This window comes from Cetorhinus maximus, chromosome 19 (genome assembly GCF_964194155.1).
Source record: "Cetorhinus maximus chromosome 19, sCetMax3.hap1.1, whole genome shotgun sequence".
In the NCBI taxonomy this organism is placed as follows: Eukaryota; Metazoa; Chordata; class Chondrichthyes; order Lamniformes; family Cetorhinidae; genus Cetorhinus; species Cetorhinus maximus.
The window spans coordinates 78,238,843-78,265,259 of NC_135897.1; the positions used below are offsets into that span (position 1 = coordinate 78,238,843).

At 39.8% G+C, this 26,417-nt stretch overlaps 1 protein-coding gene across 2 annotated transcripts in view; it reads left to right on the plus strand.

Annotated features, from left to right (window-relative positions):
- dipk2ab (divergent protein kinase domain 2Ab) overlaps positions 1-26,417 on the plus strand; it is a 243,085-nt gene that overhangs the window by 15,007 nt on the left and 201,661 nt on the right. Inside the window, exon 2 of one of the 2 annotated variants that reach the window (XM_078564227.1) lies at positions 2,983-3,855. The exons of the other annotated variant lie outside the window; for it this stretch is intronic. Within the exon in view, the coding sequence (XP_078420353.1) occupies positions 3,202-3,855 (654 nt within the window). The 5' untranslated portion in view covers positions 2,983-3,201. The remainder of the gene's footprint in view (positions 1-2,982; positions 3,856-26,417) is intronic. 2 annotated transcript variants of the gene reach the window in all.

Genomic DNA, 26,417 nt, shown 5'->3' on the forward strand with positions numbered 1-26,417 from the left:
TAGATGGTGGTAATTACTTTTGCAGTTTTAATCTCTCATCAAGGCACAGGTGAAATAATTAAATGTTTTTGTTGGCTGTTACCGTAAGTTCTTGTTGTACACCATGCTTTCTGTCGTGACTCCCAGAATCACGGAATTGTTATGGTGTAGGAGGAGGTGGCCCATCATGTCTGCACTGACTCTGGGCATTTTAACAGAATGGCACTAAGTTAAAATGCTCAGAGAGCCTTCACTTGAGTTCTTGCAACTTTATATGTTTTCAAGTATGTATACTCATTTTCTCCTTCCTGAACTGAGTTTGTGTTTTAAATTTACTGTAATTTAACAATTAGATTTTGAAAAGTGTTTTCTGATTTTTCTTCAAATAATTTAGAAGATCTGACCAGAAGCTGAAGAAAAATAAGTAAAAACAGAAAATGTTGGAAAAACTCAGCAGGTCAGGCAGCTTCATGGAGAGAGAAACAGGATTTCCAAAGATGCTGCTAAACCTGAGTGTTTCTAGCATTTTTCTGTTTCTATTTCAGATTTTCAGCATCCACAGGATTTTGCTTTTCTAAAGAAAAATAATTTTAGCTGAAGGGACAGTACTGATGCATCTGGAAAATTCAGTACACTGCATAAATCTAAATTCAACTAAAGACATCTGGCCAATAAAATGAAGTCCAAGATTGTACTTTTGAGAGAGACTGAAGCCTTCAAATCAAACATAAAGGAAGACTTGCATTTATTTAGCGCCTCTTGTGACCTCAGGATATCCCAAAATGTTGTATGAACAATGAAGCACTTTTGAAGTGTAGTCACTATTGTAATTTAGAAAATGCAGCAACCAATTTTGTGCACAGCAAGCGCTCTCAAACATCAAATAAATGTTTCAGATAATCTGTTTTACATATTGGTTAAAGGATAAGTGTTGGCCAGGGCACAGAGGGCCCTGCTGAAATAGTGTTCTGAGATTTTATATGACCATCTGGAAGAACACAGGGCCTCAGTTTAATTTCTCGTCTGTTAGACTGTTTGCAACAGCCTAGCACTTGCTTAGTACGATATAATTTGTTAGCCTGGATAGTCTGCTCAAGTCTCTGGTGTGGGACTTGAACTCTCAACCTCCTGACAACAGAGGTGAGAGTAAGCCAAGGCTGCTACCTATAATGAAGGCATTAAAAGGCTCCCAAAGGCATTCTTGGATAAATTTAATTACAACAATTTTTAAAAAAACATTTTTATTTTGTTTGATCTCTTATTTTGGACGTGAGAAATTTCAGTTAGTGAGGGGAAAATGTCAGATGATCTGCTACCCCTCCCCCACCACCCACTAGCTCCCGCCTATTGTGGACCATTGTGACTTGGCAGCCTGCTCAAGTTGGTCCAGTCAACACTCTGGAGGCTGGCTCTGGAGGCTGAACAGGCATTCATAGAATTTCAGCACTATTACGATAAGGCCCGAGGCCCAAAATAAGAGTACCACCTACTTTGGACCTCGTATGGCAATTGTTGTTTGGTGTTACTTGCATTTCAAAATAAAAGAATTAAACAATCATTTGAAGGGTGTGTGTATAAACTTGAGAAATTGCTCAGCATGCATTAGATTTTGTGGACAGCATATACATTAGCTTTTGGGATTTAACTTTGGTGCCACCTTGTAATTTGAGAGTTTCTCCTCCTTGTTCTTGATGTTTTAGGAACCAATGACTCAGTGATTTATAGTCTATGGGGATAGATTTGAACTCCTTTTCAAAATTAGTTGAGTGTTGCACTTAGAACACCAGATCATTGGATTTTTCTACCTGCTGCAGTAATCTAGTAATTTAGGTCTAAATGTAATCTATTCTTACCAGTGTGGGGAGGGAAAAAAGCAGGCGGTTGACAGTACAGTGACCTGAGAGAGTGCTTAGTATCATCAACTGTACTCAGGATCATCAACTATACTCAGAACAAACTCTAATATTATCTGAAAACTGACAATGTGTAAGAGTAAATCTGATGCACCAAGGGTTGCTTTTTCATAAGGTCACACCAATCATGTGTTTTGAGGGCATAGTTAGATTATTTCCTTATTGCTCATGTGAGTTGATAACAAAGATATTAGACTAATTTGGTGAGAAATCAAATTCAATGAAAAACCCTAAAGCTTTATTTACACCATTCCTCTAAAGTAATATTTTTCAAACTAGTTTGTTTCTTTATATAATCCTACCCATTGTCTTTGCATCACTCCTTGAAGGCAACTGTTGAGCATTTTATTCCTAAGCAACTGGATTCCGGTTCAAGAAAAAAGACAACTAACCAGTAAATACAAAAGCAAAGAGAGCTCTCCAGATTACTTGTAGCTTTTTTTTAAGCTGCAAGTTGTTGTCTGGATTTTGCAGCCTGAAAGAGTGATGGAAGCAAATTCAGTTGTAACATTCAAAATAAACACTTGAAGGATAAAAGTTTTACAGGGCTATGGAGGATGGAATGAATTGGATAGCTGTACCAAAGAGCTGGCCCAGACACAATAGACTGAATGGCCTCCTGTGCAGTATCATTTTTTGAAAATTTGAGAAATGTAGTTTTTGTGGTGAAATACAGGCTGGCAGTTTACCACATGGATTGTGAATTTATAATAGGAAAAATTGACACAATTGTGACAATGTCCATACGCAAAACAAAATATCTCACGTTTGTAAGCTTTTCCTGGCAACCAAACTTCAATTTCTCAGGTTCTTTTGTCAGATTTTTAAAAAATTCTTATGTTCTCATTTGTAATATGTTTATCTAAATTTGACTACTCTGGCTCTTCAGTGTACCATCTCCTGACTCCTTGGCCTGTACTAAAGAGAAACTCTTATGCTTTCATCAACTCTGCTTCCCAAACTGTTAACTTTGCTGCTTGATTTTGACTCCATATGTGATGCAACTGAAAATTGATTATTTAGAATTTTATAGTTATGTGGCTAAGCAGTTTTATTGTTGCAAATAATGTGCTTTTCTTTCCTTTTCTAGACTGACCTACAGCACAGAAAGTTCTTTGGACAGATTTGACCTTGAAGATATGAGGCATATGATCCATGGAACTGGCACACGGTCCCTTATAATTGCTTGCTTACCGCAAATTAAAAAACCCAAACAGAGTATGTAAGGGCATGTGGCTTGTTGATATGGACTGGTATAAAGAACCTTGAGTTACTGAATCTGTCATTAAAGTTGAGTGCAGGCAGAACCATGTGGCGATTACTTACACTGAAGTTTGGCCGCTTGTACCGTTGTCTGAAGTTCCTGTTTGTGGTGAGTCTGTTGGTTTTCACGTTGTTGAATACGCATTCATTATTTGCCTCATTTCAGAAGAATGAACTTGCAGATCGTCGTTTCATTAGCCTCAACAAGTGCCCAGCCTGTTTTGGTACAAGCTGGTGTCGTAAGTTTATGAATGGCCAAATCACTTTTGAAACATGGGGTCGTCTCCGAATTCTGGACTTTTTGAATGTGAAAAATGTTTACTTTGCTCAGTATGGGGAACCAAGAGAAGGTGCGAGGCGTATTGTTCTCAAACGCTTGGGTTCTAATCAAGAACTGACTGACATGGACCACAAGGTCTGCAAACGGGCTACAGGACGCTCCCGTTGTGATGTTACACAAGCTATCTACAAGACTCAATTTTCTCGTTTAAATGGGGAAGTTCGATTACTGACCCCAGATGTTGTGGAGGGATGGTCAGACTTAGTGCATTGTCCGTCACAAAGACTCCTAGACAGAATAGTACGCAGGTATGCTGAAACGAAGGATTCTGGAAGCTTTTTAATGAAGAATTTGAAAGACTCTGAGCGAATGCAGCTGCTTCTGACGTTGGCTTTTAACCCAGAGCCTCTGGTTCTCCAGGTATGATGGGTAGTGGGTGTTATACCTTGTAGTTCACTGCAAAAGTTGATTCAGTTGCAAGTTGTTTATTTTATCTTTGTAACCAATTTTATAGAATCATTCTTTTATCTTTGCCCTGATGTGTACTTAACCTGAACCCCTCAATTGAATTATGATGTCAGATTTTGAGTACATTGATGATAATGTCAGTTAAACGCTGAAATTAAGGTAATTCTGTGCCACCTTGACAATTTTGTCTTTATATGGAATGTATTTTTCATTAAAATTTTGTAGACAGTGATTTTTTTTTCCCTCTTGGACTTGCCTAATCCAAATTGGCACAGAACACCTTGCAAAATATTGGGTCCTTTTTGTGAATGATTTGCAAATGAATATTTCCTATTCCATTGAATTGGGGATAGGTAACAAATGCTGGCCTTGCCCTGGCATGAAAGAAAAAAAAACATTTTTTATTGATGTGGAAGGTAAGCTAATCCAAATTGGTTTGTCTATGAACCAAATTTACTGATTGTAGCTGTTTCATATTGCAAGCTGCAATTATGTACTTTCAAGGTTTTATAGTGTAAGTCTGAAGTGTTTAAATATTTTCTTTGCAAAGCAGTGTTATGGTTCACATTTGCTGTATCTTGAAGCTGTCACAAGTTAAAAATGTAAAGTTTGTAAACAGACATTTATTTGATTATATTGGGATTTTATTTAGCGGTTAGTGATTATACATGACATACTAGAATATTGCTTCACTGAAATCTACATGCAATGGTTAGTTCATTCTTTTATTTATTGTTGGTAATAACGATCAAGCATTTTACACTTTTAGAAAGGGGAAGAATTTGAGGGCGCTGCTTAAAATGGGGAAATGTTTCTATAATTTCCATTTTACATCTAACCTCACCTACTAATTCTTACAATTGTTAGCATAATCCAATGAAATTGGACTGCTTTAGGCAAATTCCATATTGGACATGGGTCATAACTGAGCATATTCACGATTGGATATTCTCAATCTGGCACCCAAAAGATGACTGAGGAAAATGAATAGGAAATATATAGGTGGAACAAATACTTGAGGTTTGGATTAAGCATACTGTTGAGACATTCCAGAGGGATTTTAACTTAAAGGTGACTTGCCATGTACCTAATTTGAGTGACAAATGGTGATGCTAAATGTGGAAAGCAGAGCATGCTCTGTTCCCCAGAGTGCTCATTCTTCAATTTGAAGAGGGCACAAATTTTTAACTATGACTTATCCCCCTCATTGGGGCAATAAGTGGACATCACTGAGAATAATATTAAATATCCAGAGTACATGTCTTGGGTCTTAGTAATTTCCAGTAACTGGGCCAATTCTACACATAGGGGCCAGTGCATCATGAAATTTGTAGTTCCCATCATTGTACCATAACCAAATCTGCACAAGAGGAACTGTGAGGCATGAGTGATAGAATCTCCTTCAATTTCTTTTTAATTTGTTTCTCCAGTTTAATGTACTAAATTGGAACTCTGACTTCGATGGGGGTGAGGGATCTTTCTTCTCACTGAAGGTGACTGCCCTGATGTAACCAGAGGACATATGTTTTGAGGTCCAATAGCAGGATAAATGATAAGCTGCTAATACGCTAGTCATAGGAAAGTGGGGGTGGTGGTGGGAGTTGAATTTGTTGCTGCAGTGTTAAGTCAAGAATGGCTTCAGCACAAACTACCTATTTAATTGGAAAGTAATTGTCTATTTAAGTGTGAAACTAATTGAGAAATAGGAAGCAAAAATAGACAAGTCAATTGCTTTGCTTTCAAGCAGAGCAAACTGCCAGTCTTGGGACTCCAGACCCCATACTATACCTGAATAGTGCCACTAAGTCAATTAGTAAAGTGGAAGGAGGCTAGGTTACTTTTTTCAAGGACTAATCCATTCTCTTAAGTTTTACACCCTCCCTCCATGTCTTTTCAACCACCGTGCCAAGATTAACCGTGAGGGCCTCACCAGATTGAATATGAGAGTAACGTTTTTCTGAAACTGAAGGACGCATTACATTATGAAAGGGTTTGCGAATTCTGTAGACGAGTTCAACCCAATGATATGTAGTTGAGTGGTAGAAGACCCTTGTCATCAAACCTCCCTCCTTGTTTCTTTAAAGCTGTGTTCTGATTAGGTAAGCTTCATTTTTACTGAACAGAAGTTAAATGGTAAGGTACGGAATGTGACTATTTTAACTTGTTAGTAGCAAGACATTAGGTATTGGTTTGCGATATGACTTTCAAAATGAAATGAAATTGATGAAGCTTTTTGTAAATCAATTGTGTAGATACAAATTGGTACATGTATTACCACAAACAAGGAAATGCTTAACTGACAGCACTCATTTTGTCTCAATTGTGAGCAAAAGGTTTGAAGTTTCCTGTTTTTTGAGAAATGAGATGCAATTTAAATTGCATCTATCTCATTGAGACTCATATAGCAGTAAGTAAGATGCTTTTTATTTATCTAAATAATCCAGAAAATGAATTCCTATTTATGACTTTTGCTACTAGGGAGTCTCAGTTGTATCTTTTTTTAAATTTAACTGCATTAGAAACCTACAGCACAAACGCCTTACCACACCTGTTTGCAAGGCTTCGGGAGAAACACTTCAGGAGAAACAATCTAAAGCATTGCATACTTCTCCTCAGGCATGGTTAGCAAAAATAAAAGGGGCGAGTCCCTTTGTTTGTTTGTAGGTTACCCAGCTCTGGACGATGTTGCAATGTTGTCCCCTGGATATTTAAAAGTTCCAATGAGATTGTGCACAGAGTCCTGTTTAGGTGTTTCTTTATTAAAGCTAGTGGAGTATTAATATTCATCAATTAGATGTTTCGCTAAGTAAGTATGCTTCACAAAATGTAGATAAGGGCAGGATTACGTTACTGCATCAACTTTTTTTCCCCTTTGATCCCTGGAAAATAGGTTACAGAGAAAACCACCTTTTATAAATCACCTTTTAGAATTTCAGGACCTGTTGAAGTGTTTTACTGACGAGCTAATACTTTTGATGTCAATACTGTTGTAATGTATGAAATGTGACAGCCATTTTACACACAGCAAGCTCACATACAGGAATGTAATAATGACCAGATAATCTGATTTTTTTTTTTGTAATACTGATTGAGCCATAAATATTGGTCAGGGCACTGGGGATAACTCCCCTGCAGTTGTACAGAATAGTGCCATGGGATCTTTATGTCAATCTGAGAAAGAGCAGGCAGGGCCTCGGTTTAAGGTCTCATCTCTGACTGCAGTGCTCCCGCAGTACGGCATTGGTGTGTCAGCTTGGATTTTTGTGCTTAAATCTCTGGAGTGGGACTTGAACCCATAACCTTCTGACTCAGCTGCCATTGTGTGTGTGTGTGTGTGTGTGTCCTGCTGTTGGGTTATCTCCGAAGATGATATAGATGAGCCTCAGGAACCATTTAAAGTTTTCCATCTGATACTACTGAGAGTTAGAAGCACAATCTCATGCTTCTATATTGGTTCCTATTTCGTGAGTTGTAGGCCCCAGTTTTTAAAAATGCTTGGTAATAAAGATGTAGAAGTTGAACTAATTTCTGTCTGCAGCCATAGGATACATAATTTTGTGTAAATAAATAAATAACGTTTCACTGTCCTCCGAATTGTACTACTTGGATCAATGCCTAGAGTATAGTTGTTTACGGTCAGTTTAGTGAATTTCTTCAGTTTATCCACTGTGACAAAATAGAATTAAAAAGCTGAGAGCCCTGTGTTTAAGACTTAGGCTAATAATTTTCCTTTTGATCCCAGCAAAAGGCGAAACAAAATTGCTGCAGATCTTTTTGCCAGCTTGATAGGATTACTTACTGAATCTGGAAACAGATTTGATAATTAACTCTTACCAATAGGAATAAAGCCTTGTATGCAGAAAAAATGAAATGGCATGATGGATGTTTTTTGGTGTATTTTCCCAGGCAGCAGCATTGTTATTGCTACAGTGTTCTTGAGCAGGGGTGAGTGCATATTCAAACAAAAATTGGCATCAGGTCAAGCAGCTGCTGGGATCATGATGTCATCCGATGTTCCACAAAGTGTTTCAATCAGCAAAAAAAGGCCCTGAATAAAGTGTGCTTTGCAAAATTGCAAGTAAGGCTAGAAACTTGCTTTCAGATTTTTGGATCTGTGATGTCAATAATTTCAAGGCAGCTTTGTTACATAACCTGTGACAGCCATAGCCTGTGGTGGTTGATTTTTTTTTTCTCTACAGTTGTTTTACATGAGGATTGGTGTTTTGCTGTTGGTACCCATAGTCCAGTTTGAGTTATGCGGTATTTGTCATTTATGATGCATAGAAAGATCTTCCTTTTTAACAATATATGGTAGATTTGTTGTACAAATTGTGGTCAGTTTAGCTAAGATGGTTAATTATGTAAATGACTTTGAACATATTTATGAAATTACTCTCTTCCCCCACAGCCCCTCAGAAATGGAGAGATATCATTCAGTCTAATATGCTGGTATAAAGAGATTGCCCTTTGAGTTAAATAGTAATTGCATGTCAAGTAAAGATTATCTTGGTCCGAATGATTCATTTGATAGTTAATGGTGACCTGGTGGGATGTTGCAGATTACCTCAGTGTTTCACGTCGGGTGGGGAGGGCAGGGGCGAAATTAGCAAGCGTTCCTACTCCAGATTGCTCTTCAGTGGCTCCAGCTGGAAACTGGATGTTGTGTGAAAACAGAATAGATTTGACTGTGACATCTCACTTGGTTGCACTTCGCATCTCGGATTTCGCAGCCAAAGGGCCATGAGGATGTGGTACTTGAAGGGTGCACTCATTGACAGAATCATACTCCAGCCTGAGTCTCCATCTTCAGAAGAGGAAGGAAAAGAAGAGGAGAAAAACTGAGTGCTTTTGGAATTCCATGCGTACAATGTACTTTTCCACTGTGTCCAGTTTTCAAACAGGAGGTGAAAACTTTTGTCAATTTGGTACAATACGTTGATCAATTATACACTCAAGGGATTTAACATGTGACAGGAATGATTTATATTTGATTTTAGCACTCCACTTACACTCTGGTTAACCATGATCATTATATATGCTCTCCTGGTTGCTTAGAACCAAATTTAAACATCTTCTGTCAGTTTTGGCATATATTGTTGTAAAGAAGTTCTCAGTCAAATTTAGTACAGTTCCAGCCGATTCCAGTCCCCACTAGTTTGTTCTACGGTGCAGCCTAACGCCTTTATTGTTTCGTAGCTTGCATGAAATGTTGTGAAATTAAATCCATTATAATTATATGGATGTTGAATGCACCTTTTTTTTATTTTCATAATCCTTGTTTGTTTTTTTTTTATTTGTTATTCACCAACCATGTGCAACATCTTTCTCCTCACTTTACAATGCCTCTCTGTGACATCCTTTTAGAAAATCAGCCCAGTCAAATTTAAGCAAAAAAAATGTACGAGATACAGCTGCTATGACATTTCCTCTCCGACTTTATACCTTTAAAAATAGTGTATATGCCACACTGAAAAATATCTCATTCAATTGGGTGAGGACAGCTAAATGTACCTATCTTGCCTTCTAATTTCTCTAACTGGTGAACTATACCAGGCTTGGTGAACACTTCCCCAGTACTATGTAGTCATCAATTTGGCCTATCCATTTCTGGAACAATTTGAACAAATGCACAAGGAAGTGCACAGATACGGAGACCCTGTTATTTCCTTTCTTTGTTTTTGCATCCGTATAAGTGAAATAATATGCCACAAAATTTTCTTGGATCATAATTGACTGAGGTGCTTTTGAGGCTTATTGGCCTCTACCTTGGTAGCCTCACTCTTTGTCTCTCCAATGATTTTAAAGTATACTGAACATTTAGTTAGCCGTCCCTCAGCTGTTGGTCCAAACATAGCTGATTTCTTGGACTTGCCACATTAATTCACTTCCTGGACACATTCTGTCATCTATCTGGATCTGCTTTTCCTTGGTTGATGGGATCTAGTCTCTGTCCTGCTGTCATTGCACATTGCTTCATGCTTGGGACAAACTTTCACTTTACAGCTCACTGTATTAGCTTGTCTCCGTTTCTCCTAATCTTTGTAGCCAGTCTCTGCTTTAAAAAACCTTTTGAGCATAGAGCTTGCTCTCTTCCCACTCTTTCCTCCTTGGTTTAGACTAACAATATTAGACATATTCATCTAGTCGTCATTTTTGTAACCATGTATGTAGCTAGATTCCTAATTCTTATGTGATTTAATTTTATAATATTGATTAACTAGAAGAGACCCACAAAACACCTGTGGATAAATTTGTATACTTAACCAATTCCATGCCAGCTCTCCAATGCCAAATCCTCCACCTCACTCCTCCCATGCCATCCCTATCTCATATCATTTCATCCCTCCCTTCCCATCCCCTCCCTCACATGCATTCTCCTTCATATCATGCCCACAGAGCTTCTGCCCCCCTCTCCTGGCTTTAACCCCTTCTGCCAGGCTAACTTTGGGCTCCCCTTACCTTGCACTGATTTTTCTCTCCACCAATCCCCCCCGCCCCAAAGTTTTGACAGCCACACATGTCACACACTCCAGTTCTCTGTGCAATCCACATGCCCCCATATGTGCTAGGCTCTATTGATTGATCACCCAGAAAATTCTTGGCAGACAAACTATTAGAGAGAGAATTTTTTTGCTCATTAGTGTCTGTGTCAATATGAGATACAGTATCACTGGCTAGGTTATCAGGGACCAATCCCTATACTCTATACCTAATTATTATTCTGCAACCAAGTCCCTGCTTCTCTGCTCCCTTCAAGCCTGAATCTTGGGCTCCAGCTCCCTAGTCCAAACAACATAATTTATGGTTAGTCCATTTAATTTTGGTAACCTAATTTACACATCATTGCTTTTTAATTTCCCTGTTATGTTTATAGGATCTAAAAGTAATAGAACCTTGGAACTTTTTAGTTTTTGGAGAATATAATGTGCTAATAAAGTAATTTGAGACCTTCAGCAATAATTGCTTGTGATTGATTTTATATTTATCTAACACATTGAGTTATTGCAAATTAAGATCGTGAAGTCAGCAGGCAGCTTTTACCATTAATTTATAATGGAGAAACGTAGTTAAGTGTTGCTATAAAAATCGTTGTGGCAGAAAATGTTCCAGAATATATTCTAAACTTTTAGCATTAGTTTATTTGAATTCACAGTGCCTTTGGTCTATGCTGGTGTTCATGCCCCACAGACCCTTTGGGGTAGTTCTATCTGTTGTCCAGAAGGGTTATTGCAGGACTCATGCTAACCTTTGATAATGTTATCCAAAAACATGGATTCCAATTCAATGTGTATGTTGATAACACCCAACTCTACATCATTGCTTTGCTCAACCCTTCAATTGTCTCTACCTTGTCAGGCTGCTTGTCCATCATCCAGTCTTGTATGAACCAAACTTTTTCCCATTTTAGAGATCAAAGGCTGAAGTCACTTGTGTCATCTTTCACCATAGAGCCCATAACGTGTCATCAATTCCATCCTCCCCTTGGCCACTGCCACAGATTGAACCAGACTTTATTTGTTATTGTGACATCCAATTTAACCCCCTGAGCTTTCAACTCAAAACCTCTCCGTTTGCTACCAATACTCACCCATACCTTTGCTACTTCTAGAGTTGACTATTTCAATGCTCCCCTGATCAGCCTGCCAACCTCCACCCTTCATAAACATCAGCTCAGCCGGAATTCTACTGCTGATATCGTATACTGCAGCAAGTCCCATCAGCCCTGTGCTCACTGGTTTGTGGTACTCCAACACTTGGAATTTAAAATTCTCATGCTTAAATCCATTCGTGGCCTTGCCCCTCTCCATCTGTAAGCCGCTGCAGTGCTTTAACGAGCTCTGCATTTCATCCTGGCCGCTCCTTTCACCCCACTTTTGTTGGATCACTACTAAACAGTGTAATTCCCTCCCCAAAGCCCTCTGTCTCCACCATCCATCTCTCATTTCTTTTAAGATCTCCTTCAAAATTCATCGGTTTGATCAAACTTTTAGCTGCTCACCCTAACATTTCCTCTCTTTGCTTGTCTGCCTATAGTTCCTTGGGATCTTTTTCTGTGTTGAAGTTGATGTCTGTCCGAGCACATCAGTGAAAAAGTCAAGGATGAAGCATTTGCAACCATTTACGGCCAGAAATGCCGAGTGGATGATCCATCTTGGTGCCTCCTGAGTTCCCCAACATCAGTCTTCAGCCAATTTCATTCAATCCTCATCATATCTAGGAATGGCTGAAGGCATTGGATACTGCAAAGGCAATGGGTATTGACAACATTCTGGTAATAGTACTGAAGACTAGTGCTCCAGAACTCGCTGCACCCTTAGCCATGCTGTTCTAGTACAGCTAGAACACTGGTATCGACCTGACAATGGAAAATTGCCCAGGTATGTCCTGTTCACAAAAAGCAGGATAAATCCAACCTGGCTTACTGCTGCCCCATTAGTCACTCTTGACCATTAGCAAAGTGATAGAAGGGGGCCATTGACACCGCTATCGAGTGGCACTTGCTCAGCAATAACCTGCTTACTGATGCTGAATTTGGGTTCAGCCAGGGCCACTGAGCTCCTGACCTCATTACAGCCTTGGTACATACATGGACAAAAGAGCTGAAATCCAGAGGTGAGGTGAGCATGACTGCCCTTGACATCAAGGCAGGATTTGATTGAGTATGTCATCAAAGAACCGTAGCAAAACTGGAGTCAGTGGGAATCGGGGGGCGGGGGTGGAGATATACCTGGCACAAAGGAAGATGGCTGTAGTTGTTCGAGGCCAATCATCTTAGTTCCATGACATCACTGCAGGTGTTCCTCAGGGTAGTGTCCTGGGTCCAACCATCTTCAGCTGCTTCACCTTCCCTCCATCTTAAGGTCAGAAATAGGGATGTTCACTGATGCACAATGTCAGTTCTATTCATGACTCTTCAGATACTGAAGCAATCCGTGTCCATGTGCAGCAAGACCTGGACAACGTTCAAGCTTGGACTGATAAGTGACAAGTAACGTTTGTGCCATGCTCTAACCATCCTCTGTTGACGTTCAATGGCATTACCAGCTCTGAATCCCCTACTATGCATACCCTGGGGGTTACCATTCAACAGACACTGAACTGGACCAGCCATATAAATACTGTGGCTACAAGAGCAGGCCAGAGGCTGGGAATTCTGTGGTGAGTAACTCACTCCCTGACTTCCCAAAGCCTATCCACCATCTACAAGGCACAAGTCAGGAGTGTGATGGATTACTCTCTATTTGCCTAATGAGCACTCAAGCTTGAACTGCATCCAGGACAAAGCAGCTCATTGATTGGCACCCCATCCAGCACTTTAAACATTCACTTCCTCCACCACCATCACACAGTGGCAGCAGTGTATACCATCTATAAGATGCATTGCAGCAACGAACGAAGGCTCCTCTGACACCTGTGACCTCTACCACTTAGAAGGACAAGGGCAGCAGATGAATGGGAACACTACCACCACCTCCAAGTTCCCCTCCAAGCCACACACCACCCTGACTTGGAACTATATCGCCATTCCTTCACTGTCGCTGGGTCAGATTCATGGAACTGCTCCCTAAAGGGACTGTGGGTGTACAAACGCCATGTGGATTGCAGCGGTTCTAGGATGCAGCTCACCACCGCCTTCTCATGGGAAATTAGGTATGCGCAATGAATGCTAGTCTAGTCAGCAACACCCATATCCCATGAAAGAATAAATAAAGAAAAAAACTTCTTGGTGTTGAAGTGATATACTTCCCCACAGTAATGGAGGGAACATCATCTACATAATTCACTCACTTGTATTTGGTTATTGACTGGTATTGGTTTTATCCAGGAAATGTGTTGTGTGCCAGTTCCTCTCTCTTCAGAGGATCGAATTAAGAATTAGTAAGTTCAAACAGCAGTTCAGCCTTTGAAGTACTGTTCTCCTTGTATGCCAATATCAATTGACCCATTATGATGGTGTGGAAGAATTTATCCATTTGTAGAAATGCCAAACAAATATTGGAATAGAAAAGCATTGACTGCACTTGCCAGCAGATCGCACCTGAAAATTAACCTGCATTTTATCACTGGCTTAGTTAAAATGGGAAATGAGAGAGAACTGCGTGTCAAATAATTTTATCTTTCAGGCATTTTAGGTGGAGGAATATGGGAGATAGAAACATCATATATTGTTTTCACTTCATTCTTGCCGGCAAGTGAAATGGGAAAATGTCATTTGTATGCTATGTACTATATAGCATTACAGTTTATAAATTGAGCTGATATCCTGAAAACTTAGTCTATTTCCTTTCAATGAAGTAGTAATGAGTTATCTAGTGGTGCCCTTTTTCAAGCTGTCTTTTTTGAATTTTCTCAATACTGGGGAAGAAATAAATTCACAGCTTCAGATGAGTTTCTGCAGTTTGCTCAAGACTTTTTTTGACCATAGATGCTATATAAACAATAGTTGAAAGTGAGTTTTATATATGTAACAAAAAATGTTGGCATATAAAAAGAGTTCAGCCAGTTAGCCAGAGACTGCTCCACCATTTTAGTGAGATCATGGCCAACTACAATTAGCTACCTTTGCCCAATATCCCTTTGGTTAACAAAACCGTATAAATCTCAGATATATGATTAACGATTGACTTAGTGCCAACTTCTGTTTGTGAAAGAGAGCTCCAAACTTCTAACACCCTTCACCTGTAAAAGTGTTTCCTAACTTCACTCTGGAAAGGCTTAGCTTTAACTTTTATACCAGGTCCCCTGGCCCTAGACTTCCCAACCAGGAGAAATAGTTTCTCTATTCTGTAAGTTCCCCATTAATATCTTAAACTTCGATCAAATCACCTTCTAAATTCCAAGGAATAAAACCCTAGTTTATGTAATAACAAAATGCTGAAAATACCCAGCAGGTTATTGAAGCATCTGTGGAGAGAACAGAGTTAACGTTTCACGTCTGTGACCTTTCATCAGAATTGGGAAAGGTTAGCGATATACTAGGTTTTGAGCAAGGGGTGCGAGGGACAAGGGCAAAAGGGTGGGAGACAGGAGAGGTTGAATGACGAGAGTTATTCTTCCAGGGCCAAAGAGAATGGCATTTGGACAAAAAAAGAAACAAAAGCTGTGTCTGGAGCAGGTGTGCTACTGACTGAAAGAAAAATAAAATGAAACTGGCAAAAGAAAGGAAACACAGAGCAGAGATTATAGTCTGAAATTGTTGAACTCAATGAGCCCAGAAGTGCCTTATCAGAAGATGAGATGCTGTTCCCCCAGCTTGTTGAGTTTCACTGGAACACTGCAGCAGGCCGAGGACAAATGTGAGCATGAGAGCAAGATGGCGAATTAAAATAACAGCCACGAAATCTGGGCGTCATGCTTGCTGTCTGAATGGAGGTGATCCACAAAGCGGTCACTGAATCAGCATTTGGTCTCACCAGTGTAGAGGTAGGCCATATTGTGAGCAGTGAATACAGTAGACCAAATTGAAAGAAGTTCAAGTAAATCACTGCTTCACCTGGAAGGAGTGTTTGGGGTCTTGGACGGTAAGGGGAGAGGAGGTAAAAGGGGAGGTGTTACATCTCCAGTATTTGCATGGAAAGGTGCAGTGGGAATGGGGCAGGGTGTTAGTGGTGACAGAGGAGTGGACCAGGATGTCATAGAAGGAACAGTCCTTTCGGAATCCGAAAAGGAGAGGGGAAAATGTGTTTGCTGGCATCGCACTCGAGGTGGCAGAAATGGTGGAAAATGATCCATTGAACGTGGAGGCTGGTGGGGTGGAAAGTGAGGACAACAGGAGCCTTATCATGGTTCTGCAGGGGAGGGGAAGGGGGAGAGCAGAAGTGTTGGAAATGTGGCAGACGCGGTTGAGGATCATGTCAAGTGCAGTGGGATCCTTCAGTTCAGGAAAAAAGGGCATCTCAACTGTTGTTGTGGAAGGTTGCATCATAGGACTGATACGACAGAGATTGAGTAACTGGGAGAATTGAATGGAATCCTTACAGGGTGTGAGCGAGTGTAGTTGAGGTAGTTCAAGGAGTCATTGGGCTCATAATAAATATTAGCTGATAATCTGTCGGTCACTGCTTTAAACATACTCAATGACTGGGATTCCACAGCTCTCTGGGGTAGAGAGTTCCAAATATTCACAACCCTCTGAGCAAAAAAGTTCCTCTTCAGCCCTAAGTGGCTTCCCCCTTATTTTGAAATTGTGCCCCCTTGTTCTAGACTCCGAGGGGAAACATCTTACCTGCGTCTACCATGTCTATCTCTTTATGTATTTTGTAGGTTTCAATTAGATCACCTCTCATTCTTTGAAACTCTAGAGAATGCAGGCCCATTTTCTCTCTTCAGTCCCACCATACCAGTAATGCCTGGTGACCCTTTGCATTTCCTCGATGGCATTAATATCCTTCCTAAGGGAGGGGGACCAAAACTGCACAGTACTCCAGGTGCGATCTAACCAAGGTTCTATACAATTGAAGCAAGACTTTGCTACTCCTGTACTCATCCTTTGGCAATAACGGGTGAGGGGAATAGAGAAATTGAGATGGCCGATGTCCTTTTGGTAGTTCTCAAAGAAAAGATCAGAAGCAGATAAGAGGGCAGAGGGAGGTGTGTAGGTGGAGGGAGTATATTGGAAACAGGCGAAGGGTCCTGTTGAGTGGAGGGAGGACACCAGGTCTAAGAAGTGGGCATGGAGCCGAAGGCGATGGAAGAAGAATTCAGTGTTACACTGAGCTTTCATTAAAGTAGGAGCATAAGGGAATAAAGCTGCACCCTTAGCTAAGGGCAAGATCGCTCAATGTCAGAAGGGAGGACAGAGGATAATGTGAATACACTGCTAGGAGTGAGATTAGAAGATGGGGTGGGGGTCAGAGGAAAGTACAGGGAAGGAGATCTGGAGGGGCATCAGGACCCACGACTTGGGGCTTGCGACCCTTTTCTCCTGAAAGGAAGAGTTTTTTTGTTCAAGTGTTGGATGAGTTGAAGGCTGAAATGGAACTGCAGAGCAGGACAGATTTGAGATAGTGAGTTGGTGCTGCTGAAGAGAAAATGCCATAAATAATCAACCTAAGTGCGGACCTCAGGATGTGGTGAGAACAGCAGCCCAAGGAACATTGAATGTCTAGGACATACCTGTAATCCTAGGGTGGATCAAAACATGAAGGCTGGAATCCAGTGGCAGTGGGACAGAACATAGCCAGGGATAGTGATGGAGCCTGGGACATTTGCAGACATTTGCTGTAAGGTATGATTTGTTGAGTATGACTATATCAGGCGTTTACTTGATTAGCCTATGGGAAAGCTTTTCCAATTTTGATGTAAGCTCCCCAGCCCCAGATGTTAGTAAGGACTTTACAGGGTTGACTGGGCACAGTGTGCCATTGTTGTTTCAGATGTGTCATGAAAATATAATTTTCATAATATTATTGTGATTTATTGTAAAGGTAGATTAATAATGGAGTTTGGATTAGTTTCTCTGTGTGAGGTTGTGTGCGTGGGGTTTTTAATTGAATTGCAGACAGCTGGTCTGGAGCTTTTGAGTTATCAAAAGAGAAGCTAGGTTTGAAATGCCAAATATGTAAACATGGTTGAAGTTTTAGAATGTGAGGTGTGAGGAATATTTGCATTTTTAGATAAACCAGAGTTGTGAATTTCAAAGGGATAGTAAGGTGTTACACCTAGCCAACAGAAGCTAAGCCAAACAGTGCGTTTATCTTTCCCAAAGATTACTGATAATGAGCACTGGAAGGTTTATATTATGGAAAAAGTAAAGTTGCAAAGACATATTGGAATAATGAAATTTACATTAAAAAGGGAGAAACATGTATAAAGGAGATGAGGTTATGTGTAAGGGGGAAGGAATTCTAAGATCTAACAGTGTGAAAAGCCTCCAGCCTCTATGTACCAAACTGCTGTATACAGGAACTGAAGCTAAGAGAATTCACTTTGAATATCACTGTCCAGGCTATTGTGTGCTTTGTCTGGGTCTGTTGCAATTTATGATGTTTTACTAAGATAAAAGCAAAAAACTGCGGATGCTGGAAATCCAAAACAAAAACAAAAATACATGGAAAACTCACAGACCTGCTGAGTTTTTCCAGGTGTTTTTGTTTTATGATGTTGCCTTTACGGAGGTGTAACTGGGAGTCAGATTAATTGGGGGAGCTAGGGATTATCACCTAGCACACTTTTTTTTAACAAAAGTTCTTGAATTGTAATGGACAAGACCTAGCTTTCTGTGGCGGTTTCATTTTGTAACTAGCATATGCAGAATATTCATGCAATTCAATTTATTTGAATAGTGAGACGCCATTATCATGAAGCTAACAGCAGAGAGCACATCTCAAATGTCAACTCCTAGATTTTCATGTTCAAACATGGAACTGCCCTCACCTGAAGTTGCTGTGTGATTTGTGGGTGCCACTAGCCTCATCGGTACTTTGACAATAAATTTTGACCCACTACTGTTTGGATTTGCTTGTGGCCGAGATTGCCCCTGCTTTCTGTGTGCGCTTTTCTTATGTTTGTCTCCATCGTACTCTGCTGGTGTGATGAAACTTTAAATCTCCTGCAGGAGATATTTTCGATAAAATTCTTTCTATTGCTATATCCAGGTCAATTTAGGTTTGTGACTTTTACAGAGCCCAGATCGAGTCCTGGACAAGATTGCCGCTTGTAGGAGAAAAGTGGGTAAATATTTGAAGCAGAGGAAGATGAAAAGCTGTGAGAGGAGAGTAGGGCAATGGAATTAATATGGGTTGCTCCAACAAAGAACTGGTAAAGCCACAAGGGCCTGAATTGCTTCCTTCTCTGTTATAAACTTTTATGATTCTATTTGTAGAAGAATAGTTGTGGCTGCCATGTTTTAATGTTCACAGCATTGAAACATCTTGTGCTTTATGGAATCTAGCTGTGCACAAATTGTTGTCATGTTTGTCTCCATTATAGTAGCCCTGAAAGTGAAGTATCCTTTTGCTGACGATACAAAGCTAGGTGGGAATGTAAACTGTGAGGAGGACATAGAGGTTGAAAAAAGTTATAAATAGGTTAAGCGAATGGGCAACAAGATGGCAGATGATATATAATGTGGGGAAGTGTAAGGTTATTCACTTCGGTTAAAAGAATTGGAAAGCAAAATACATGAGACTTGTAAATGATGTTGATTAGAGATACTTGGATGTACTCCTATAAGGAACGTAGAAAATTAGTAGGCAGGTACAGCAAGCAATAAGAAAGGCAAATGGCCTGTTGACCTTCATTGCGAGGGGATTAGAGAACAAGAATAAGGAAATCTTGCAACAATTGTACAGAGTTAAGGTGAGACCACACCTGGAATACTGTGCACAGTTTTGACCTCCATATTTGAGGAAGGATATGCCTGTCTTGGAGATGGCACAGTGAATGTTCACTAAATTGTTCCTGGGGTGAGGGGGGTTGACATATGATAGGCTGTGTAAATTAAGCCAATACATTCTAGAGTTTAGAAGAGAATGGTGATCTCATTGAAACATAAATTCTGAAAGGAGTAGGTACTTGAAAGGTTGGTTTCCCTTGGCTGGGGAATCTAGAGCATGGGGGCACAGTGTAGGGATAAAAGGCTGATCATTTAGGACTGAGATGAGAAATTTCTTCACTCAAAGGGTTGTGAATCTTTGGAATTCTCTACCCCAGAGAGTTGTGGATACACCAGCATTGAATATATTTTAGGCTGTGATAGACACAGATTTTTGGCTTCATGGAGAATGGGTGGGAAAATGGAGTTGGGGCAGAAGTTCAGCCATGATAATACTGAAAGTTGGAACAGGCTGAGGGGCCTTTTGATCATCTATTTCTTATGTTTTCATTAAAAGTGATTGCTGTATGTGAAGCACTTTGCAACGTTGGTGGGAAATGCAATAAAAGTTGTTCAGCTTTGAATCTTAGTAGCAAGATTATACCAAAAATAGGCAAACATTTTTGATGGCTCTTGAGGTTTAGTTGGGCAGCAAAAAGGATTCCTTGTTTGTTTCCTTTCAAATTACAGTATCTTGTACTGTGGTTTTCATTGAATGCATAAATATATTCTTGCCCTACATTTGTGACACAGCAATTTATCAAAAGAAATACTCAATGTGAGCAGATTGAAATTGATTTTGTTAAAAGGGCAGTGACAGATTTTAAATTAGTTTCTACAGTTAATTATCCAGTCTGCAGCTTTATTAAAAGTAATAACCATAGGTTACATTCTAAGACTCGAGACAAAATTGTTTTCTGTACAAGTGGCCAAAAGCAGTTGGTTTAAATAATGTGAAACTCTCCATAAGACTTGAATTTCGGTTAATATTATTGTGAAGGTCTATATAAATTTGTTTCCTGAAACTAATATATTAATCCTTGCTGCCTGAAATTACTGGTTAATCTTATATATAATTTGAACATGACAGATTTGAGATGGAAGAAAACCAAGGATGAAGCAATGCTCTTTTTGTTCAGCTGCAAGAAGTTAGCTTTGGCTCTTGTCTGAGTCAGAAGGTTGTGGATTCAAGATCCACTGCAGGCACTAGTGCAAAAACCTGCAGCGCAGTGTGGAGGGAGTTGGAGGTGACTTGTTTTGGATGAGACCTGAATTCCCATCTGCGCTCTCGGGTAGACATAAATCCCATGGCACTATTTCCCTGCATTCAAGAAATATGTACTTCCAAGTAGGAAATGTCTCTGATGCAGAACTGCATTATAAGCATCTGGCTGACCTGTTGAGAGCGTTGGTTCCTGAATTTCTTGTGTTCGTGGAACTGCTGAGAATTTGTCAAATTGCCTTCGGTTTTGGTTGTCACAAGCTCTGCATGGAATCTTATAACTGCAGTTTAGTTTGGCCATTTGCACATAAAATTCACAATAGCTCCTCTTAAATAACCAAATTTATAAGTTGAAGTTGCATATCCTGTTCTAGTTGCTGAATCCAGCTCTTCAAAGAATGTCAGTGAAAGTCCACACTTTGCAGAAAAGTGCTTTAGTTTGGACTAGCTTTGTCTCTTATTTCCCTTGTTTATGAGCAGTCTCCTTAATGAATTGACATAAATGATTTATCTATCATACAGTTCGTTGTTTCATCAGCATCACATCATTATAACCATTAATTACGATTACAGTATTGCGATGACACCTGTTGCATTTCAGTAAGATTTCAGAGTCTGCCGGCAAGGCTTTGACTTGTAATACATCTGTGCTTGCTGTCTTGTGCTTTCACAGACTATTGTGAAACTACTCTGTTCATGAAGGAATGACCTTCATTCTAAAACTTGGGACCAAATCATTTCTTGAAACTATCAGAATATGATGGAGAAAATTCAATGTTTGATGCTAAGTCACAAACTGCATTTTTAATGTTCCACAATACACTAATTTTTATTGAAAATCTGTTTCACTGTGGTTAGTAATGTAGCATGTTTTGTTGGATTTGGATTCAAATTAAAAAGGGTTATTTGAATGTTTTATTTTAAATACTAATTTCTACTACAGTGAAATATTAAAATTCTAGTTTATAATCTATTTCTGTGGGTTACATGATGTGATTGCCCAAAGATTCATATTGTGTAATGAATATCACCTGTCAGCTTTGATTCTTTACATATTTAAATAGAATAATGCCCACTTCGTTGCTAAGTCGTATGCACTGGGTGGATGTGCATGTATAAAAATGGCAATGTTGATAAGTGCATTCTAAACTACCATGTAGATGTGTTCTAAATATGAATTCATGTATTCATTTGGAAAGTTAGTTTTATGTCTGTTTGTCAAATTTGATTCTTAGCTGCTTACTATTGATTCTAAATGTTTTCAGATATGCTTAAGTATCTCAATTTTGTTTCAAATGTTAGTCCTGTTAGCTTGTTTTACTATTATATTGGCCTTGTTTTTATTTGGAGGGAAGAATAACTAACAACATTGAAAAAAGTAACCCAAATGCCTTACTTTAGGTGAGCTTGGAACATAGGAGCAGGAATAGCCCATCTGGCCCTTTGAGCCTACTCCATGATTCAATAAGAGATGGCTGATCTGGTTGTGGCCTCAACTTCACTTTTTCCTGTCTGCCCTCCATAACCCATCAAAAGTCTACCTAACTTCACCTTGAATAAATTCAATGATCCAACCTCCACTGCTTTCTGGAGAAGAGAATTCCACTGATTAACAACCCTCAGAAAAAAATTCTCCTCATCTCTGTCTTGAACGACTTCTTATTCTTAAACTGTGTCCCCTAGTTCTAGTCTCCCCCGCAAGAGGAAACATCTTCAAGATATCTACCCTTTTAAGTCCCCTCAGGATCTTATGTTTCAATAAGATGACCTCTCATTCTTCTAAACTCAAATGGGTATAGACCTGATCTGTTCAACCTTAAGATAAGCCCCTCATCCCAGAAATGACATGTGTGAACCTTCTCTGAACTGCCTGTAATGCAATTGTATTTTTTTTTCAAATAAGGAGCCCAAAACTGCACACAGTTCCCCAGATGTGGTCTCGCCAACACCCTAAACAATTGTAGCAAAATATCCCTACTTTTTATTCCATTTCCCATGCAATAAACACTAACATTCCATTTGCCTTACTAATCGTTTGCTGTACCTGCATACCAATTTTGTGATTCGTGAACCAGGGCGCCCTCTATCCCACCAAGTTCTGCAATTTCTCTCCATTTAAATAATATACTGCTTTTCTTAAATATGTTACGAAAGCTACACTTGTTGGAGAGTGGGAGGTCGAGAACTCCAAATCCCGATTAAATTTTTTAAAATATTCATTCGTGGGATGTGGGCTTCGCTGACTGAGCCAGCATTTGTTGCCCATCCCTAGTTGCCCTTAAGAAGGTGGTGGTGAGCTGCCTCCTTGAACTGCTGCAGTCCATGTTGTGTAGGTACACCCACAGTGTTGTTAGGAAGCGGGTTCCAGGATTTTGACCCAGCGACAGTGAAGGAATGGCGATATATTTCCAAGTCAGGATGTTGAGTAACTTGAAGGGGGACTTCCAGGTAGTGGTGTTCCCATCTATCTGCTGCCCTTGTCCTTCTAGATGGTAGTGGTCGTGGGTTTGGAAGGTGCTGTTGAAGGAGCATTGGTGAATTCCTGCAGTGCATCTTGTAAATGGTACACACTGCTGCTACTGTGCATCGGTGGTGGAGGGAGTGAATGTTTGTAGATGTGGCGCCAATCAAGCAGGCTGCTTTGTCCTGGATGGTGTCAAGCTTGAGTGTTGTGGAAACTGCACTCATCCAGGCAAGTGGGGATTATTCCATCACATCCCTGACTTGTGCCTTGTAGATGGTGGACAGGCTTTGGGGAGTCGAGGTGTTACTCGTCGCATGATTCCTAGCCTCTGACTTGTTCTTGTAGCCACAGTATTTCTATGAAATAGTTTAGTTTCTGGTCAATGGTAACTGCGAGGATGTTGATAGTGGGGGATTCAATGGTGGTAATGCCATTGAACATCAAGGGGCGATGATTAGATTCTCTCTTGTTGGAGATGGTCATTGCCTAACACTTTTGTGTGGCATGAATCTGACACATGTGCAGAACAGGAGCAGGTTGCGCATGTGTATTTTTGAGTCCTTTGGCCCAAGTGCCTGTTGATGAAGAAAAATGGCACAAAAGGTCTGGCCAAGTGACCAGGACAGGGAAAGGTCTCAAAAGAACCCCAGATAGGGGACAGAGACAAGAAGATGTCTCAATTAAGCTTAATAAGTAGGAAAAGGGCTGGGATTAGCAGACTTGAAATGAAGTGGGCTAAGGAGAAGCCCTGAAGATCCAAGAAGCCAGTAGATAATTGACTCTGTGCTGTGGGCCATCGGAGGCAAAGGTAGCCCTTTGGAGCAATAATGCTCTGTTGGCTGTGGCCAAAGAGCTGAAGTTGTGCTTGTGAGTTGGTGCTTGAGTACAGATTTGGGAACCTGAAGGAGCGGAATCTTGTGAGACAGGATCGAAATCCTGTGAGATGAGCCGTCTTTGAGGCTGTCCAAGTTGAGACGACCTTTGGAGAGAATTCCAAGGTTAGATCTTCAAAGGCGAAGACTGGAATCCCTCATGAGAGTGATAGGGTGTCGGTGAGACTAGTTGACTGACAGTGTTACTGACATCTGGGTGGGTTGTTGAGAAATCTGTGGACTGTCTCTTGATCACATTTGTTATTTAGTGTGCAGTGTGGTGTGTTTGACCACAGTCTGCTTGTTAATTCACATGTACCTCATATTAACCCTGAATGTTAGAGTATATTGCAAGTTGTTTTATCTTTCTGACTTGTATAGTCAAAATTAGCTTTGCTTGTTCAAAGCTTATCAGGCTTTATTCACTAAGTGCCTTGAATCCCAAAACTTTTGTCCACTTTTTAAACAAAACGTTATTGGTCCCTAACCAAATCTTACCAAAAACTGGGGTTCTGGTCAAGGATCACAACTAACAGTATACTGCTTTAGTAGTACTATGAGTTTTACTGTGACATCATTTTAAGCGAAACAAATGCTCAGATAAACCATCATATTGATGGCTCAACTTTTGTTAGTCAGGACATGCCCAAATGGACAAAATAAGATTACTAAAACTCATTTTGTACAGTAAATTTTGAGATTATGTTTGGAAATGGGCTCTGTTCAGTCCATTTCTCACGTCCAGGCACCATGGCTATATAAACCTTGATCTTTGCCTCTAGCTCTTGTAATATGATATGCTTCAGCCTTTCAAATGAAGCACATGCTTTTAATTATGTCATGAATGGCATCAGAATTGATGATAATTCTGGGGAAAAGTAAACTGAAGGAAGGTATCTTGATCTTTAACCTGATGCCATGATCCTCTGCTGATTGCAGGGAGCAAACTGAAACCTGATGTTTTATGTTACTTAACACGTGGTTATAGTGAAGCCTCGGGAATAAATTGCTGTAGTAAGAAGGAGAGAAGCAGTAATGCCACCAGCTATAGAAAACCAGTACATGTTTAAAAGGTGCAAGTCTCTATATGAACCTACTGTTGAAGGAAAATCCAGGTTGTTGCTCGAAAAAGCAAAATATCAAAATATGGGGAGCAATCAGGAAATTAGCAATAAGCTATATGTAGGTCAGAGAGTAAAATATGACCATCTTGATGGATCAAATAACGTGCTTTTGTTGTACGTTTCTATAATTAAATTGCACACATTTACCATGAGAGAAATGAGATTTGTCACCCAAATTTGGAATGACCATGGTGTCATAGACTCCTTTTGGGTAAACCAACTTCCTGGCCTCATTTAATCTGTGGGGCCATTGTGTGCATCTAGTTACTGGGGAAAGCCGTTTCGAGTAATGGGTCTATAAAAAATACCAGTGTAGTTTGCTATGTAAACTTGGGGTTGGGGTTACCATATTGGCTGCCGGAACATTTTGTCTGAGGTAGTCCTTTGTGGCACTTTGGCTTTCTAGCTTTTGTCTTTAATGAATAACAGTTACATTGAGATTAATTAATTTTATTATCTCCATGTTGGTGTTGAATGCATTAGATTTGGGTGGAGATGAAATGTTATGCATCTTGTGTAGTGGAAAGCCTGGCTGCCTCCAGACACGTGACTTGTAACATACTGTAGATTTGAGAAAAAAGTCTTTATTTTGGATCTCTTTTATATTCCTTATCCATTATCTTAAATTCTACTTCTGTAAGATATTGTATTGGCATTTGAATTAAAAGGTTTGAAAATAATTTAATGGAGAAACGTTTTTCTGGACTTATCGTGCACACAATGTGTAAATATCTTAAGCGATAATCAGTTCTCCCTTTCCATCTGCCCTGACTCTAGAACTACATTCATTTCTGTGGTCTTTTCAGATTATTGTTTATTGATTAATTCAGAGGCCAAGAATTGGATAAGTCACTGCTTAGCAATACTAATCAGTTGTGAATAGAAAGTTCAATTCAGTTTTCATTTAGCCAGCTGGAATCTTGACTGAGCTAATGAACAGCTTGAAGCTTCAGGCAGGATTACTGGAACAAAATTGTTCATTTAAAAATAAATGAAAGCAAGAAAAGCTTACAAGACACCTGAGTATCTAAGTCTTTGATGACTGTAATGAAAACCCATTTTTGATTTTGAAAAAGCCCTTGCATTTCAACTGTGAATTTACCCGGTGGGCGTTGCCCAAAGCTGCACTCCGTTGTTTGGAAAACTGTTGCAGTCATTTGTTTTTTTTTGCATGGTTGGTAAACCTAATGTTTGAAGTTGGAATGATAAAGGCAGATGGGAGGCAGGGTTGCAGGGTGGGAGTGGGGGGGAAGAGTCAGTTCAGGCCTAAATCTCCACAACTTGTAATCATCCGTGTGGAAATTTGTCAAATGCTTTTTGGAAATCTAGGGTTGTAGGTTTACCCCTTAGGTTGTCACTTCCTGAAAGAAATCAAGGAGATTAATCAGACAGGCTCTTCATTGTCTAAAACCATTTTGATTACTGCTTATTAGGTTGTTGAACATGCAATTATCAAGTTTATTCCTCATTGATTCCACTATTTTACACACACTTTCAGTAAGATTAATGAGCCTGC